This window comes from Chiloscyllium plagiosum, unplaced genomic scaffold, assembly GCF_037043375.1.
Source record: "Chiloscyllium plagiosum isolate Xiang-an unplaced genomic scaffold, Cpla_swu_hap1 HiC_scaffold_47, whole genome shotgun sequence".
Taxonomy (NCBI): Eukaryota; Metazoa; Chordata; class Chondrichthyes; order Orectolobiformes; family Hemiscylliidae; genus Chiloscyllium; species Chiloscyllium plagiosum.
Window position 1 is genome coordinate 3602330 of NW_028270185.1, and position 18335 is coordinate 3620664.

The 18335-nt window shown below is 50.8% G+C and overlaps 1 protein-coding gene across 1 annotated transcript in view; it reads left to right on the top strand.

Moving 5' to 3' along the window:
• The first annotated feature begins 5411 nt into the window (after positions 1-5411).
• xgb (x globin) overlaps positions 5412-18335 on the top strand; it is an 80496-nt gene continuing 67572 nt past the window's right edge. Inside the window, exon 1 of the mRNA XM_087984163.1 lies at positions 5412-5668. Coding sequence (XP_087840289.1) covers positions 5451-5668 — 218 coding nt within the window. The 5' untranslated portion in view covers positions 5412-5450. The remainder of the gene's footprint in view (positions 5669-18335) is intronic.

Below are 18335 nucleotides of genomic sequence, written 5' to 3' on the forward strand. Positions count from 1 at the left end.
TGTGCAGGTCAGGGTGGATTGGCCACGGGGAATGCAGGGTTACAGGGACAGGGTGGGAAGGTCTTCAGAGGGTTGGGGTGGATTTGATGGGCTGAATGCCCTACTGTTGTGATTCTATGAAATGTTGTAACTGTACCTGCCTCGACCACTTCATCAACATCTGAGTTTCTGTGGGATGTGGGCATTGCTGCAGGGGCCTGTATTTGTTGCGCTCTCTAATTGCCCCTTGAGAGAGTTGGTTCAGAGGGCAGTTAAAAGTCGACACATTGCTGTGGGCCTGGAGACACATGTAGGCCAGACCGGGTAAGGATGGCAGTTTCCTTCCCTAAAGGACATCAGTGAGCCTGGTGGGGGTTTTTGACAATCACCCTGAGTCTAGCTATTAATACTCATTGGGCTAATAATCGAGAATAACATTCTGAGGTCAATGGTTCGAATCCCACCAGGGAGATGGTGAAATATGGCCTCAAAACATTTGTGGAATTAAAGGTTATTCTCAGTGATAAATACTGCTGAGGGACATAAAACCTCTTGCATCACTAATGTCATTTGGGAAGGAGGTCTGCCATCTTTCTCTGTTCTGGCCATGAATTGCCTTCTGGGCAATTAGGGATAGACATTAGCCACATCCCAGGAATGAACAACAAGGAATGGGATAAAATCGAGTGCACAAGCTAAAAGTGAAACTGGAATCATTTAAGAATTGGAAGCTGCAAAGATAACCTGGCTGGAAGAATTGGCAGCACATAATTAGGGTATCTAACAGAATGTTATCATTTATTGCAAGGGAAATTGAACAGCAAAATAGCAAGGATATATTTCAGTTAGCGGGTTTGGATTTGTAGCTCAGGTTGAGGTTCAGGGTGTGGGTTTGCTCGCTGAGCTGGAAGGTTCGTTTTCAGACGTTTCGTCACCATATTAGGTAACATAGTGGGCCCAGTGCAGTAACATTACCACTAGCAATATCGCGGGCCTAGTGCAGTAACATTACCACTAGTAATATCACGGTCCTAGTGCAGTAACATTTCCACTAGTAATATTGCGAGCCTAGTGCAGTAACATTACCGCTAGTAATATCACAGACCTCGTGCAGTAACATTATCACTAGTAATATCGCGGGCCCAGTGCAGTAACATTATCACTAGTAATATCATGGGCCTATTGCAGTAATATTATCACTAGTAATATCGCGGGCCCAGTGCAGTAACATTACTTCTAGTAATGTCATGGGTCTAGTGCAGTAACGTTAGCACTAGTAATATCGCCGTCCCAGTGCAGTAACATTACTAGTAATATCATGGACCTAGTGCAGTAACGTTATCACTAGTAATATCACAGGCCTAGTGCAGTAACATTGCCACTAGTAATATCACGGGCCTAGTGCAGTAACGTTAATACTGCACCAGTATCACCTCTGAACAGCCTCGGGGGTTGGGGGAGTTGCTGAAAGGCCCCTCACTACGATCACCAGAAGATGTTGTCGGGTGCTCCGTTGTAGGGGTATGCGTTGGGACTTGGAAGAACGACTCGTTGCTGTTCAAAAGTCAAGCAGGGGGTTATCCCTTAAAGTCTGGAGAACTGCAGTGGGCCTTGCTCTCAAAGAGGCTTCATTATTTCAGCCCCCATTACCTGAGAAATCCACGGCCCATAGCCCTGCCCACCTCCCCGGAGCTAGACCCTAAAGAGCTGCAATTAGTTGCAGAATCTTTCTTCATCACGGCCCAATAGCCAGATCTTCCAAGGTGGCATGCTGCAGAGATCTCCCCTGCTGACATCTGACCTTTGTAACGATATCCATTGTGCATTAATGGGCAGCTACTCTGTTGTGGGGATTTGCTGAGAGCCAGGAAACAGCTCAGATCAAAGGATTGAATAAACGAACTGGCCTCGCCATTGGAGCTCGGTCCAGGCAGTGAGTAAGAACTCTCCGCATGGTCAGTGTCCCAGTGTCAGACAGAACTCCTCAAATACACAGCACCCGCACTTTCTCCATTGGCGCCACACAGCAGAACAGAACTCCCAGCCAACCCCCCCCCCATTCACCTCACATTCGCACTGACTGACTCCCCAAAACCCCCACTGACTCCCCCCAAACTCCCACTGACTCCCCAAAACCCCCACTGACTCCCACTGACTGCCCCCACACTCCCACTCACTCCCCCCACACTCCCACTGACTCCCCCACACTCCCACTGACTCCCTCCACACTCTCACTGACTCCCCCACACTCCCACTGACTCCCTCCACACTCCCACTGACTCCCCCCAAACTCCCACTGACTTCCCCCAAACTCCCACTGACTCCCCCACACTCCCACTGACTCCCTCCACACTCTCACTGACTCCCCCACACTCCCACTGACTCCCTCCACACTCCCACTGACTCCCCCCAAACTCCCACTGACTTCCCCCAAACTCCCACTGACTCCCCCACACTCTCACTGACTCCCCCCAAACTCCCACTGACTCCCCCCAAACTCCCACTGACTCCCTCACACTCCCACTGACTCCCCCCAAACTCTCACTGACTCCCCCCACACTCCCACTGACTCCCCCCACACTCCCACTGACTCCCCCCACACTCTCACTGACTCCCCCCAAACTCCCACTGACTCCCCCCACACTCTCACTGACTCCCCCCACACTCCCACTGACTCCCCCCACACTCCCACTGACTCCCCCACACTCCCACTGACTCCCTCCACACTCTCACTGACTCCCCCCAAACTCCCACTGACTCCCCCCACACTCTCACTGACTCCCCCCACACTCTCACTGACTCCCCCCAAACTCCCACTGACTCCCCCCACACTCCCACTGACTCCCCACACACCCCCACTGACTCCCCCCAAACTCCCACTGACTTCCCCCACACTCCCACTGACTCCCCCCACACTCCCACTGACTCCCCCCACACTCCCACTGACTCCCCCCACACTCCCACTGACTCCCCCCAAACTCCCACTGACTTCCCCCACACTCCCACTGATTCCCCCCACACTCCCACTGACTTCCCCCACACTCTCACTGACTCCCCCCACACTCCCACTGACTCCCCCCACACTCCCACTGACTGCCCCCAAACTCCCACTGACTCCCCCCACACTCCCACTGACTGCCCCCAAACTCCCACTGACTCCCCCCACACTCCCACTGACTCCCCGCACACCCCCACTGACTTCCCCCACACTCCCACTGACTCCCCCCACACTCCCACTGACTGCCCCCAAACTCCCACTGACTCCCCCCACACTCCCACTGACTCCCCCAAAACTCCCACTGACTCCCCCCACACTCCCACTGACTCCCCCCACACTCCCACTGACTCCCCGCACACCCCCACTGACTTCCCCCACACTCCCACTGACTCCCCCCACACTCCCACTGACTTCCCCCACACTCCCACTGACTTCCCCCACACTCCCACTGACTCCCCCCACACTCCCACTGACTCCCCCCACACCCCCACCCACTCCCCCCACACTCCCACTGAGTCCCACATCTCATCCCTCTCCTCAATCCACCAACCCCCAAACCCCTCGCCAAACACTCCCCCCACCGAGATCTGCATGCTCCAGAGAGCAGACCCTTCTGCCCATCGCTGCACTGATTGCTGAGGGAGTGGGGGGGTGATGTGGATCCAGTGGGTGGTCCATTCCTCAGTTGCCAATCCTGGCCCTGCACCCACTGGGATTCTGAGCTTCCCCAGGCACAGGATCTTTCAGTGAACATTGACGCAGTCAGTCCCACTCCACCCTCACTCCTCTGCTCAGACCCACACCATCACTCAGTCAGCCTCTCATTCTCTTTACTCTCAACTATTCCCCCACTCACTCACTCACTCTCTCCCTTACTCTCTCTGTCTCTCGCTCTCTCTCAGTCTTTCACTCTCCCACTCTGTCACTCCATCATAAACTCCTTTCTCGACCTGTCTCTCTCTCTCCCACCATCTTTTCTTATCGTCCCTTTAATCTTTGTCTCTCCCCAACAGGTGCCTTTCTCTCACATCTTCATTCTCTCTGCCCCACCCCCCACTAATTCTCCAATGCTCTCTCCACCTCCCAGTCTCACTCTCTCTCTCCCTCTGAGCCCCACTCTCTCGTTCTGCCTCTCCTTGCCCCTCTCTCTATCTTCCCCCTCTCTTTCCCCTCACTCGCCCTCTCCCTAACTTTCGCTTTCTTTTTGCTTATTTCACTCTCTCTGTCTGCAGCCCCCCTCTCTCCCCCCCTTTCCCCCTGGCACTGTATTCCTTGATTTCTCCTCTCCCTCCCTCCCTCTGTCCTCCCACATTCTACTCCTTTTTGTCTTCCCTCTCTTGCCCCCACCTCCCTCTCTCTTTCCCTTGCCCATCACAACCTTTCTCTATCCCTTTATCTTCTCTCCACCTCTCTCTCTGGTTCCCCCCCCCCTCCTTTTCTCTGTCTCCCCTCTCTTCCCTCTGACATCTCTCTCCCTCTCTCACTTTCTCCATCCCTCCCTCTCTCACCCCTCACTCTCTCCATCCATCCCTCACTCACTTCCCAATCTCACTCCATCCCTCACTCTCTTCAATCCCTCACTCTCTGTCCCCTCCCACTCTCAACCCCCCCCCACTCTCTCCATTCTCCCTTTCTCTCCCTCTCTCCATCCCCCATTCTCTACCCGATTATCTCCTCCTTCCCTCTCTCCCCCTCAACCTCTCCCCACTTCACTCTCCAACCCTCCCTCTCCATCCCTCCCTCTCCTTCCCACCCTCTCTTCCCTCCCTCTCTATCCCTCCCTCTCCATCCCTCCCTCTCCATCCCTCCCTCTCCATCCCTCCCTCTCTTCCCTCACTCTCCATCCCTCACTCTCTATCCCTCCCTCTCCATCCCTCCCTCTCTTCCCTCCCTCTCCATCCCTCCCTCTCTATCCCACCCTTTCTTCCCTCCCTCTCCTTCCCTCCCTCTCCTTCCCTCCCTCTCCTTCCCTCCCTCTCATCCTTCACTCTCCATCCCTCCCTCACCATCCCTCCCTCACCATCCCTCCCTCTGTTTCCCCCTCCCCCTCCCCCCCCACCACTCTCTCTCCCCTGCCCTGCCCTCCCCAGCCCGTCTCCTCCCCCTTGCTGTCGGTGCTGATGCTGAGCTCTGTTCCCTCAGTCTCTGAAGGGACTGTGTGAGTCTCAGTCTCCCCGAGAGCAGCGTGTTCGATCCCGGGCTGTTTCCGGCTCCGAGTGCGGCTTTCTCCGGGATTGGGGAATTTCAGGGGAAGGGGGTTTAAGGGAAGGTGGGCTGGGAATCATTAGCGCGCCCGGAATTGAGGATGGAAGCGCTTTGACTGGGTTGCAGTTCAGGGGAGATGCTGGGGGTTTAACAACAAGTGAATCTTTGTCATTTCTCGGTCGGTTGGGAATTTAATCTCGGGGGTTTGTGTGGGGGTTTTTTTGGGGGGTGGGGGGGGGGGTGGGGGTGGGAAGTGCTGGGGTCGACCATGGGCTGTGCTCTGTCCGGGACTGGGCTCGATCCCGGGAAAGCCGCTGGGGATGTGAACAGTCCGGTTCCTCGCTCAGAGGCGGCACGGTCAGAGCTGATAGCCTCGGACTCTGACCCCCCTCTGCCTCTGTCCGAGCAGCAGAAAGAGCTCATTCGGCAATCCTGGGTGATCCTGCATCAGGATATCGCCAGAGTCGGCATCATCATGTTCATCAGGTGAGCTTTTCCAGACCAGCAGCAGAATTAGGCCATTCGGCCCACCGCGTCTGTTCTATCATTCGGTCGTGGCTGATATGTTTCTCAACCCCATTCTCCTGCCTTTCTCTTACTAACCCAAAACCTATCTATCTCTATCTTCAGTGCACTCAATGACTAGGTCCCCACAGCCATTGAGTCATACAGCACCCTTCAATCCAACCTGTCCATGCTGGTCAGATATCCCAACCTAATCTAGTCCCATTTGCCAGCACTTGGCCCATATCCCTCCAAACCCTTCCTATTCGTGTACTCATCCAGATGCCTCTTAAATGCTGTAATTGTACCAGCCTCCACCACATCCTGAGGAGGATCAGTGGTTTACACTGTTCCCTCACGGCGCTAGGGACCTGGGTTCAATTCCAGCCTTGGGTGATTGTCTGTGTGGAGTTTGCACATTCTCCCCGTATCTGCGTGGGTTTCCTCCCACAGTCCATATATGCGCAGGTTAGGGTGGGTTGGCTGTGGGAGATTGTCCTTCAGTGTCCAGTGATGTGCAGGCTAGGTGGGAGCCATAGGTATGGTAGGGGCTGGGATGCTCTTTGGAGGGTCAGTGTGAACTTGATGGGCTGAATGGCCTATGTCCACACTGTCTGGATTCTAAGAGCTCATTTCATATCTGCACCATGCTTTGTGTGAACAGGCTACCCCTCAGGTCCCTTTTAAATTCTTTCCCCTCTCACCCTAACCTATGCCCTCTAGTTCTGGACTCCCCCATCTCAGGGAAAAGACCTAGTCTATTTATCCTATCCATGCCCCCCTCCCCATGATTTTATAAACCTCTCTAAGGTCACCCCTCAGCCCCTGATGCTCCAGGGAAAGATATGACAGATGATCCAGCCTGTCCTTATGATTTAAACCCTCTAGCTCCAGTAACATATTAGTAAATCTTGTCTGCATGCTCTCCAATTTAGTAACAATCTTCCTGTAGCAGGGTGACCAGAATTGTGCACAGTACTCTACAGCTCTCTGTGGCAATGAGTTCCACAGAGTCCCCACCCTCTGGCTGAAGAGATTTCTCCTCATCTCAGTCCTAAAAGGAGGTCCCTTCACTCTGACACTGTGCCCTCGGGTCCTGGTCTCTCCTACTAATGGAAACATCTCCTCCTCTCGGTGTTCTATAAGTTTCAGTTAGATCACCCCTTATCCTTCTAAACTCCATCGTGTACAGACCCAGAGTCCTCAACTGCTCCCTCATATAAGTCCTTCATCTCCGGAATCATTCTTATAAACAGCCCCCTGCCCTTTATTTCCCGTCCTTTTGCCCCCACCCTCAACTTACCAACATCTCCCCAAAATTCCATCCAAACCTTCTTTGTATTGTGACAAAACTCAGCCAACCGCTCAGTCCAGGAGGAGGCCATTCAGCCCTCTTTTGGTACCTCTGCTAGCACTTTGACAGACCCTTCCTGTTCCCCCTGCATGGGTGTACTCGCGCTCGGGGACCGCAGATGTTGAAAATCCGAGAACTCTCTAAAATTAAAAAAAAACAGAAAATACTGGAAATTCAGTGCAAAGGAAGGGGTTAAGTTTTTTTGCGGATGACCTTGCATTGGCACTGCCTTCTGTGAGGATTTGGTAAACAGTTTCCCCAGTTTACAGCAGCCTGCTCCAGAATCCACAATCCCATTCTGCTGTTGTCCATTCTCCAGGTGGTTTACAGCACAGCTCAGGAGAAATGGTTAATGAACCCAGGTGTCCTGGCTCAGGGTAAGGACACTACCACTGTCCACAAAAGCCCCTCCTCATCAGATTTGACGAGAATATTTCTGATTCCAGTTTAATATTGCTCATAACCGAGAGTAGGAACCATCGTCATAGAGACACACAGCACGGAAACAGACCCTTTGGTCCAACCCGTCCATGCCGTCCAGATATCCCAACCTGGTCTAGTCCCACCTGCCAGCACCCGGCCCATATCTCTCCAAACTCTTCCTATTCATATACCCATCCAGATGCCTTTTAAATGTTGCAATTGTACCAGCCTCCACCACTTCCTCTGGCAGCTCATTCCACACACGTACCACCCTCTGAGTGAAACATTTGCCCCTTAGGTCTCTTTTATATCTTTCCCCTCTCACCCTAAACCTATGCCCTCTAATTCTGGACTCCCTCACCCCCAGGAAAAAGACCTTGTCTATTTATCCTATACATGCCCCTCATGATTTTATAAACCTGTATAAGGTCACCCCTCAGCCTCTGACACTGCAGGGGATACAGCCCCAGTCTATTCAGCCTCTCCCTGTAGCTCAAACCCTCCAACATCTTGTAAAGCTCTTCTGCATCCTATCAAGTTTCACAACATCCTTCTGAAAGCATTATTTAATTCTGAGTGTGGAACAGGATCAGAGCAGATCAGAGGGTTCCTCTGGAAATATCCTGGTGTATCTGATGTGGTTGCTAATCGCTAGTGACTGGGACGAGACAACAGACAACAAAGGCTGAGGGAACGAATCAATCTCAAGCTTTAACATTACCTGAAGTCGCACAGACGTCGAGAGATGTTTTCTGAGAGTGTGAAGCAGAATGAAAGGGTCCAGGAATTTAAAACAATCACAAGTATATCCATTTTAGAGTTCAGGAGAAATCTCCCTCCCCCCACCGGCCACCCCGCAGAGATTGGGGTGAATGTGGGACTGACTCCCACAGGGAGGGGTCAAGGGGAATGGTGTTGATGGGGCAGATGGAGGAGAAACGAAGGTGGATAAACCCAGGGGAGAGAGAGGGATAGAAGGAAGTGGAGATGGGGTGAGGTGACGAGAGGGTGGGCAAGGAATGCAAGCCCCAAAGGATGGGCTGAATGGCCTGTTTCTGTAGATCCACACATTTGTTTCTCAGACTTGCTTCATTTGATTGAGTGAGGAAATCGATCAGTTTTGTTTCGCCTGGTATTATTTCTGGACGCTTTGTTTAACAGAGGCATTGCGCTTAAAAGACCAGGATCCAACACTATACAGCATGGACACTGACCCTTCGACCCAACCAGTCCATGCTGACCAGAATCCCAAACTAAACTAGTCCCAGCTGCCTGCTCCTGGCCCTATCCCTCTGAACCTTTCCTATTAACGTATCCATTCAAAAGTCCTTTCAACATTGTAATTGCAAATGCATCCATTTCCACAGGAGGGTTCATTCCACACACGAACCACCCTCTGTGTACAAAATTTGCCTCATGACCCCTCTCACCTTAAATCTGTATCTCCACATTTTGAAATACCCTCATCTGAGGGAAAAGGCAATTTCAGCCAAGCCAATTCAAAAGAAACGTTCACTCACTGACGATCAACAGGAACCTCCGCCTGAATCCGGAATCACTGCTCTCCTCTCGCGATGATAACAATTAGGAGCTTGTTTATCACCATTATGGACACGATGGGCTGAAGAGCCTTTTTCCTGTCCTGTTGATCGATATAATGCCATGATCCCCTCACTCTATATAACACCATGATCCCCTCGGTCTATATAACACCATGATCCCCTCACTCTATATAACACCATGACACCCTCACTCTATATAATGCCATGATCCCCTCACTCTATATAACACCATGACACCCTCACTCTATATAATGCCATGATCCCCTCACTCTATATAACACCATGACACCCTCACTCTATATAATGCCATGATCCCCTCACTCTATATAACACCATGATCCCCTCACTCTATATAACACCATGACACCCTCACTCTATATAATGCCATGATCCCCTCACTCTATATAACGCCATGATCCCCTCGGTCTATATAACACCATGACACCCTCACTCTATATAACACCATGATCCCCCCACTCTATATAACACCATGACACCCTCACTCTATATAATGCCATGATCCCCTCACTCTATATAACACCATGACACCCTCACTCTATATAATGCCATGATCCCCTCACTCTATATAACACCATGACACCCTCACTCTATATAATGCCATGATCCCCTCACTCTATATAACACCATGACACCCTCACTCTATATAATGCCATGATCCCCTCACTCTATATAACACCATGACACCCTCACTCTATATAATGCCATGATCCCCTCACTCTATATAACACCATGACACCCTCACTCTATATAATGCCATGATCCCCTCACTCTATATAACACCATGACACCCTCACTCTATATAATGCCATGATCCCCTCACTCTATATAACACCATGACACCCTCACTCTATATAATGCCATGATCCCCTCACTCTATATAACACCATGACACCCTCACTCTATATAATGCCATGATCCCCTCACTCTATATAACACCATGACACCCTCACTCTATATAATGCCATGATCCCCTCACTCTATATAACACCATGACACCCTCACTCTATATAACGCCATGATCCCCTCACTCTATATAACACCATGACACCCTCACTCTATATAACACCATGATCCCCCCACTCTATATAACACCATGACACCCTCACTCTATATAATGCCATGATCCCCTCACTCTATATAACACCATGACACCCTCACTCTATATAATGCCATGATCCCCTCACTCTATATAACACCATGACACCCTCACTCTATATAATGCCATGATCCCCTCACTCTATATAACACCATGACACCCTCACTCTATATAATGCCATGATCCCCTCACTCTATATAACGCCATGATCCCCTCGGTCTATATAACGCCATGATCCCCTCACTCTATATAACACCATGACACCCTCACTCTATATAACGCCATGATCCCCTCGGTCTATATAACACCATGATCCCCCCACTCTATATAACGCCATGATCCCCTCACTCTATATAACACCATGACACCCTCACTCTATATAATGCCATGATCCCCTCACTCTATATAACGCCATGATCCCCTCGGTCTATATAACACCATGATCCCCCCACTCTATATAACGCCATAATCCCCTCACTCTATATAACGCCATGATCCCCTCACTCTATATAACACCATGATCCCCCCACTCTATATAACGTCATGCTCCCCTCACTCTATATAACACCATGATCCCCTCACTCTATATAACGGCATGACCCTCTCACTCTATATAACACTATGATCCCCTCACTCGATAAAACACCATGATCCCCACACTGTATATAAGACGATGATCCCCTAACTCTATAAAGCACCATGGTCCCCTCACTCGATATAACACCCTGATCCCCTCACTCTATAAAGCATGGTAATCCCCTCACTCTATATAGCGCCATAATCCCCTCACTCTATATAACACCATGATCCCCTCACTCTATATAATGCCATGGGTGGTGGGGCTGGGTGATGGGATTGGGTGGTGGTGCTGTGTGATGGTGCAGCATGGTGGGGTTGGGTGATGGGGTTGGGTGATAGCATTGGGGGATGGGGTTGGGTGGTGGGGCTGGGTGGTGGGGCTGGGTGGTGGGGTTGGGTGATGGGGTTGGGTGATGGGGTTGGTTGATGGGGCTGGGTGATGGGGCTGGGTGATGGGGCTGGGTAATGGGGCTGGGTAATGGGGTTGGGTGATGGGGCTAGTTGATGGATTGGGTGATGGTGCTGGGTGATGGGGCTGGGTGAATGGGCTGGGTGATGAGGTTGGGTGATGGTGTTGGGTGATGGGGTTGGGTGATGGGTTGGGTGATGGGGCTGGGTGATGGGGCTGGGTGAATGGGCTGGGTGATGGGGCTGGGTGATGGGGCTGGGTGATGGTGCTGGTTGATGGTGCTGGATGATGGGGCTGGGTGATGGTGTTGGGTGATGGGATTGAGTGAAGGGTTGGGTGATGGGGTTGGGTGACGGGGTTGCATGATGGGACTGGTTGATGGGTTGGTTGATGGTGCTGGGTGATGGGGTTGGGTGATGGGGTTGGGTGATGGTGTTGGGTGATGCGGCTGGGTGATGGGGCTGGGTGATAGGGCTGGGTGATGGGGCTAGGTGATGGTGTTGGGTGATGGGGCTGGGTGATGGGTTTGGGTGATGGGGCTGGGTGATGTGGTTGGGTGTTGGTGTTTGGTGATGGGGCTGGGTGATGGGGTTGGGTGATGGTGTTGGGTGATGGGGCTGGGTGAAGGGTTGGGTGATGGGGTTGGGTGATGGGGTTGCATGATGGGACTGGTTGATGGGTTGGTTGATGGTGCTGGGTGATGGGGTTGGGTGATGGGGTTGGGTGATGGTGTTGGGTGATGCGGCTGGGTGATGGGGCTGGGTGATAGGGCTGGGTGATGGGGCTGGGTGATGGGTTTGGGTGATGGTGTTTGGTGATGGGGCTGGGTGATGGAGTTGGGTGATGGTGTTGGGTGATGGGGCTGGATGATGAGGCTGGGTGATGGGGTTGGGTGATGGGGCTGGGTGATGGTGCTGGGTGATGGTGTTGGGTGATGGTGTTGGGTGATGGTGTTGGGTGATGGTGTTGGGTGATGGGGCTGGGTGATGGTGCTGGGTGATGGGGTTGGGTGATGCAGTTGGGTGATGGGGCTGGGTGATGGAGTTGGGTGATGCAGTCGGGTGATGGTGCTGGGTGATGGGGCTGGGTGAGGTGCTGGGTGATGGGGCTAGATAATGGTGTTGGGTGATGGGGCTGCGTGATGGGGCTGGGTGATCGAGTTGGGTGATGGGGCTGGGTGATGGGGCTGGGTGATGGGGTTGGGTGATGGGGCTGGGTGATGGGGTTGGCTGATGGGGCTGGGTGATGGGGCTGGGTGATAGGGCTGGGTGTTGGGGTTGGGCAATGGGGTTGGTAATGGTACTGGGTGATGGGGTTGGGTGATGGGGTTGGGTGATGGGGCTGGGTGAATGGGCTGGGTGATGGTGTTGGGTGATGGGGCTGGGTGATGGGGTTGGGTGATGGGGCTGGGTGATGGGGTTGGGTGATGGGGCTGAGTGATGGGGTTGGGTGATGGTATTGGGTGATGGAGTTGGGTGATGGGGCTGGGTGATGTGGTTGGGTGATGGGGTTGGGTGATGGGGTTGGGTGATGGTGTTGGGTGATGGTGTTGGGTATGGGGCTGGGTGATGGGGTTGGGTGATGGGGTTGGGTGATGTGGTTGGGTGATGGGGCTGGGTGATGGGGCTGGGTGATGGGGCTGGGTGATGGGGCTGGATGATGGGGCTGGGTGATGGGGCTAGGTGATGGAGTTGGGTGATGTGGTTGGGTGATGGGGTTTTGTGATGGTGCTGGGTGATGGGGCTGGGTGATGGTGCTGGGTAATAGTGCTGGGTGATGGTGCTGGGTGATGGTGCTGGTTGATGGTGCTGGGTGATGGTGCTGGATGATGGGGCTGGGTGATGGGGTTTGGTGATGGTGCTGGGTGATGGGGTTTGGTGATGGGCTGGATGATGGTGCTGGGTGATGGGGCTGGGTGATGGTGCTGGGTGATGGGGCTGGGTGATGGTGCTGGGTGATGGTGCTGGGTGATGGGGCTGGGTGATGGTGCTGGATGATGGGGCTGAGTGATGGGGCTGGGTGATGGTGCTGGGTGATGGTGCTGGGTGATGGGGCTGGGTGATGGTGCTGGGTGATGGTGCTGGATGATGGGGCTGGGTGATGGGGCTGGGTGATGGTGCTGGGTGATGGTGCTGGGTGATGGGGCTGGGTGATGGTGCTGGATGATGGTGCTGGGTGATGGTGCTGGGTGATGGGGCTGGGTGATGGGGCTGGATGATGGGGCTGGGTGATGGGGCTGGGTGATGGGGCTGGGTGATGGGGCTGAGTGATGGGGCTGGGTGATGGTGCTGGATGATGGGGCTGGGTGATGGTGCTGGGTGATGGTGCTGGGTAATAGTGCTGGGTGATGGGGGTGGGTGATGGTGCTGGGTGATGGTGCTGGGTAATAGTGCTGGGTGATGATGCTGGGTGATGGTGCTGGGTGATGGTGCTGTATGATGGGGCTGGGTGATGGGGCTGGGTGATGGTGCTGGGTGATGCTGCCAGAGGTTTGTTTGTGAAGCACTGCTTGTGTTGGTGTTTGCTCCCTGGCTTCTTCGAGGAAAGCCTTGCATTCACGTAAGCGCCTCTCAGAACCTCAGAGACCAATTTACAACTATCCAACGCTCGCTGGGTTGGTAGGCATTGTTGTCATTTTGGAAAGAAAGTGGAGGTGGGTATCAGATCACACCATCAGCAGCCTGACTCCTCACCTGTGCCCAATTGTGTGACTCAGTACCAATCTGCTGCCTTTCCCCAGTATTCCCCCTCCCCATTCCCACCCAAGCAACCACCCGGTATTCCCTCGGATTTCTCTGTTGAACCTGCCTCCCCCATATCTCTAGACAGTGCATTCCTGATCCTCACTGCTCCCCCGGTAAAGTATTCTAATTCCATTTCAATTCACCTTCAATTTGAAGACTTAAGTTTATTGTTAGGTATTGGGATGGGTTTTCAAAACCGACAAATCTATATAATCAGAGAAACTGCCCAATTCGTCCCCTTCCTCAAAACAAGACAGGAAAGTATTCCTTGCAATGATACTACAGACAGAGTGGCAAAGATACAACATTCCGAAATATTGCTGGAAAATCTCTGCAGGTCAGGCAGTGTCTGTTGGGAGAAATCAGAGTTCACATTTCAGATTGAGAGAGCGTCCCTCAGAGTGCAGGCCTGGAGAATGAGGAATCGAAGCATGTCAGTCCATTATGATCATATTGAATGGCAGAGACTTGAGGGGCTGAATGGCCACCTCCTGTTCCTGTTTCTTAGGGACCCCAACAGTGTGGGTTCAATTCCCAGACTGTCTGAGATTACCAGGAAGAGTTCTCCTTCCCAACCTCTCCCCTCACCTGAGGCACAGTGACCCCCTGGTTAAACCATCCCCAGTCATCTCACTCTGAGAGAGCAGTCCCATGGTCTGGTAAACCCCCTGGTGATTTTATCATTTCAGAACCCCATTCATCTTTTCACAAATCCCACAAACACAGGGAGGTTTGACCACTCCCTGCTCTCTCAATATTCGCACTGTTCACTGGAAATAGAACTGTTTTATCCAATGTCACTGTTCGTGAACAAGTGTGTCTGATCCATGTGTAAATCACTCACACACAGACATAAATACAGACACAGACACATACACTCACCTCACCCCGCCACACACACACACAGACGTATATACACACTCACACAGACATATGCATACACACATACACAGACACACACTCTGACACACAGACATATATACACATTTGCACACACACATACACATAGACATATACATATACATACAAACAGACATGCACACAAAGACATACACACATGCACTCACACAGACATACTTACATATACACAAACACAGACACACAGACACACAGACACACACAGACAAAGGCAGACCCACAGACACAGACAAACACATACACACTCTCTCTCACAAACACACTCTCTCTCACACACTGTCTCTCTCTCACACACACACTCAGACACACACACTTTCTCTCTCTCACACACACATGCACACACACTTTCTCTCTCACACACACTCACCACACACACACACACACACACACACACACACACACACAGACAGAAGTAGCTCCATTTCTGTTTTTCCTTGTAACATAACCATAGCTCCTATTTATTTTTGAGGCTGCAGGCTGAAAGATACAATGCATTTCTCAGGAGCTGACGACGTAAATGGACTGCTGACTCACTGCCTCAATCAGGGAAAACATATCGCTAATTGTCTCATTGTTAGGTGGATTTGTAACCCAGTAAAAGCTCACTAACTGGCTCCCCTGGTGAAAATGGAGAGGAAGTGAATGTTCTGACTGAATACCTTGTCCTTTATATTCCAGTAACTGCGGGGTTCTCTGCAAATGTTCACAATTTATTCTCTCTCCTTTATTGTGAACCTCAGAGGTTGGGCATTGGTTGGAAATGCCTGTGTGTTCTTGCCCAGTGTAACCACCCAGTAATAGTCAACAGTGTAACCCCCCAGTAACATTCACCAGTGTCACCACCCAGTAACGTTCAACAGTGTCATCACCCAGTAACGTTCAATAGACAATAGACAATAGGTGCAGGAGTAGGCCATTCTACCCTTCGAGCCAGCACCACCATTCATTATGATCATGGCTGATCATCCTCAATCAGTATCCTGTTCCTGCCTTATCTCCATAACCCTCGATTCCACTACCCTTAAGAGCTCTATCCAACTCTTTCTTGAAAGTATCCAGAGACTTGGCCTCCACAGCCTTCTGGGGCAGAGCATTCCATACACACACCACTCTCTGGGTGCAGAAGTTTCTCCTCATCTCTGTTCTAAGTGGCCTACCCCTTATTTTTAAACGGTGTCCTCTGGTTCGGGACTCACCCATCAGCGGAAACATGCTTCCTGCCTCCAGAGTGTCCAATCCTTTAATAATCTAATACGCCTCAATCAGATCCCCTCTCAGCCTTCTAAACGCAAGCGTATACAAGCCCAGTCGCTCCAATCTTTCAACATAAGATAGTCCCGCCATTCCGGTAATTGACCTCGTGAACCTACACTGCACTCCCTCAGTAGCCAGAATGTCTTTCCTCAAATTTGGAGACCAAAACTGAGCACAATATTCCAGGTGCAGTCTCACCAGGGCCCTGTAAAGCTGCAGAAGGACCTCTTTGTGTCTATACTCAATCCCTCTTGTTATGAAGGCCAGCATGCTATTAGCTTTCTTCACTGCCTGCTGTACCTGCATGCTTGCTTTCATTGACTGATGTACAAGAACACCTAGATCTCGTTTTACTGCCCCTTTACCGAACTTGACTCCATTTAGGTAGTAATCTGCCTTCCTGTTCTTGCCACCAAAGTGGATAACACACACATTTATCCACATTAAACTGCATCTGCCATGCATCCGTCCACTCACCTAACCTGTCCAAGTCACCCTGTATTCTCCTAACATCCTCCTCACAGTTCACCCTGACACCCAGATTTGTGTCATCAGCAAATTTGCTAATATTACTTTTAATACCTTCATCTATATCATTAATGTACATTGTAAAAAGCTGCAGTCCCAGCACTGATCCCTGCAGCACACCACTGGTCACCGCCTGCCATTCCGAAAGGGAACCGTTTATCACTACTCTTTGTTTCCTGTCAGCCAACCAATTTTCAATCCATGTCAGTATTTTTCCCCTAATACCATGTGCCCTAATTTTGCTCACTAACCTCCTATTTGGGACTTTATCAAATGCTTTCTGAAAGTCCAGGTGTACTACATCCATTGGATCTCCCTTGTCCATCTTCAGAGTTACATCCTCAAAAAATTCCAGAAGTTTAGTCAAGCATGATTTCCCCTTCATAAATCCATGCTGACTCTGACCTATCCTGTTCAACACTGTCACCACCCAGATACGTTCAACAGTGTAACCCCCCAGTAACATTCAACAGTGTAACCACCCAGTAACGTTCAACAGTGTAACCACCCAGTAACGATCAACAGTGGAACCACCCAATAACGTTCAACAATATAACCACCCAGTAACATTCAACAGTGTAACCACCCAGTAACATTCAACAGTGTAACCACCCAGTAACATTCAACAGTGTAACCACCCAGTAATGTTCAACAGTGTAACCACCCAGTAACATTCAACAGTGTAATCACCCAGTAACATTTAACAATATAACCACCTAGTAATGTTCAACAGTGTAACCACCCAGTAACATTCAACAGTGTAACCACCCAGTAACATTCAACAGTGTAACCACCCAGTAACGATCAACAGTGGAACCACCCAATAACGTTCAACAATATAACCACCCAGTAACATTCAACAGTGTAACCACCCAGTAACATTCAACAGTGTAACCACCCAGTAACATTCAACAGTGTAACCACCTAGTAATGTTCAACAGTGTAACCACCCAGTAACATTCAACAGTGTAACCACCCAGTAACGATCAACAGTGTAACCACCCAGTAACGTTCAACAGTGTAACCCCCCAGTAACATTCAACAGTGTAACCACCCAGTAACATTCAACAGTGTAACCACCCAGTAACGATCAACAGTGTAACCACCCAGTAACGTTCAACAGTGTAACCCCCCAGTAACATTCAACAGTGTAACCACCCAGTAACGATCAACAGTGTAACCACGCAGTAACATTCAACAGTGTAACCACCCAGTAACATTCAACAGTGTAACCACCCAGTAACGATCAACAGTGTAACCACCCAGTAACGATCAACAGTGTAACCACCCAGTAACATTCAACAGTGTAATCACCCAGTAACATTTAACAATATAACCACCTAGTAATGTTCAACAGTGTAACCACCCAGTAACATTCAACAGTGTAACCACCCAGTAACATTCAACAGTGTAACCACCCAGTAACGATCAACAGTGTAACCACCCAGTAACGTTCAACAGTGTAACCACCCAGTAACGTTCAACAGTGTAACCCCCCAGTAACGTTCAACAGTGTAACCCCCCAGTAACATTCAACAGTGTAATCACCCAGTAACATTTAACAATATAACCACCTAGTAATGTTCAACAGTGTAACCACCCAGTAACATTCAACAGTGTAACCACCCAGTAACATTCAACAGTGTAACCACCCAGTAACGATCAACAGTGTAACCACCCAGTAACGATCAACAGTGTAACCACCCAGTAACGTTCAACAGTGTAACCCCCCAGTAACATTCAACAGTGTAACCACCCAGT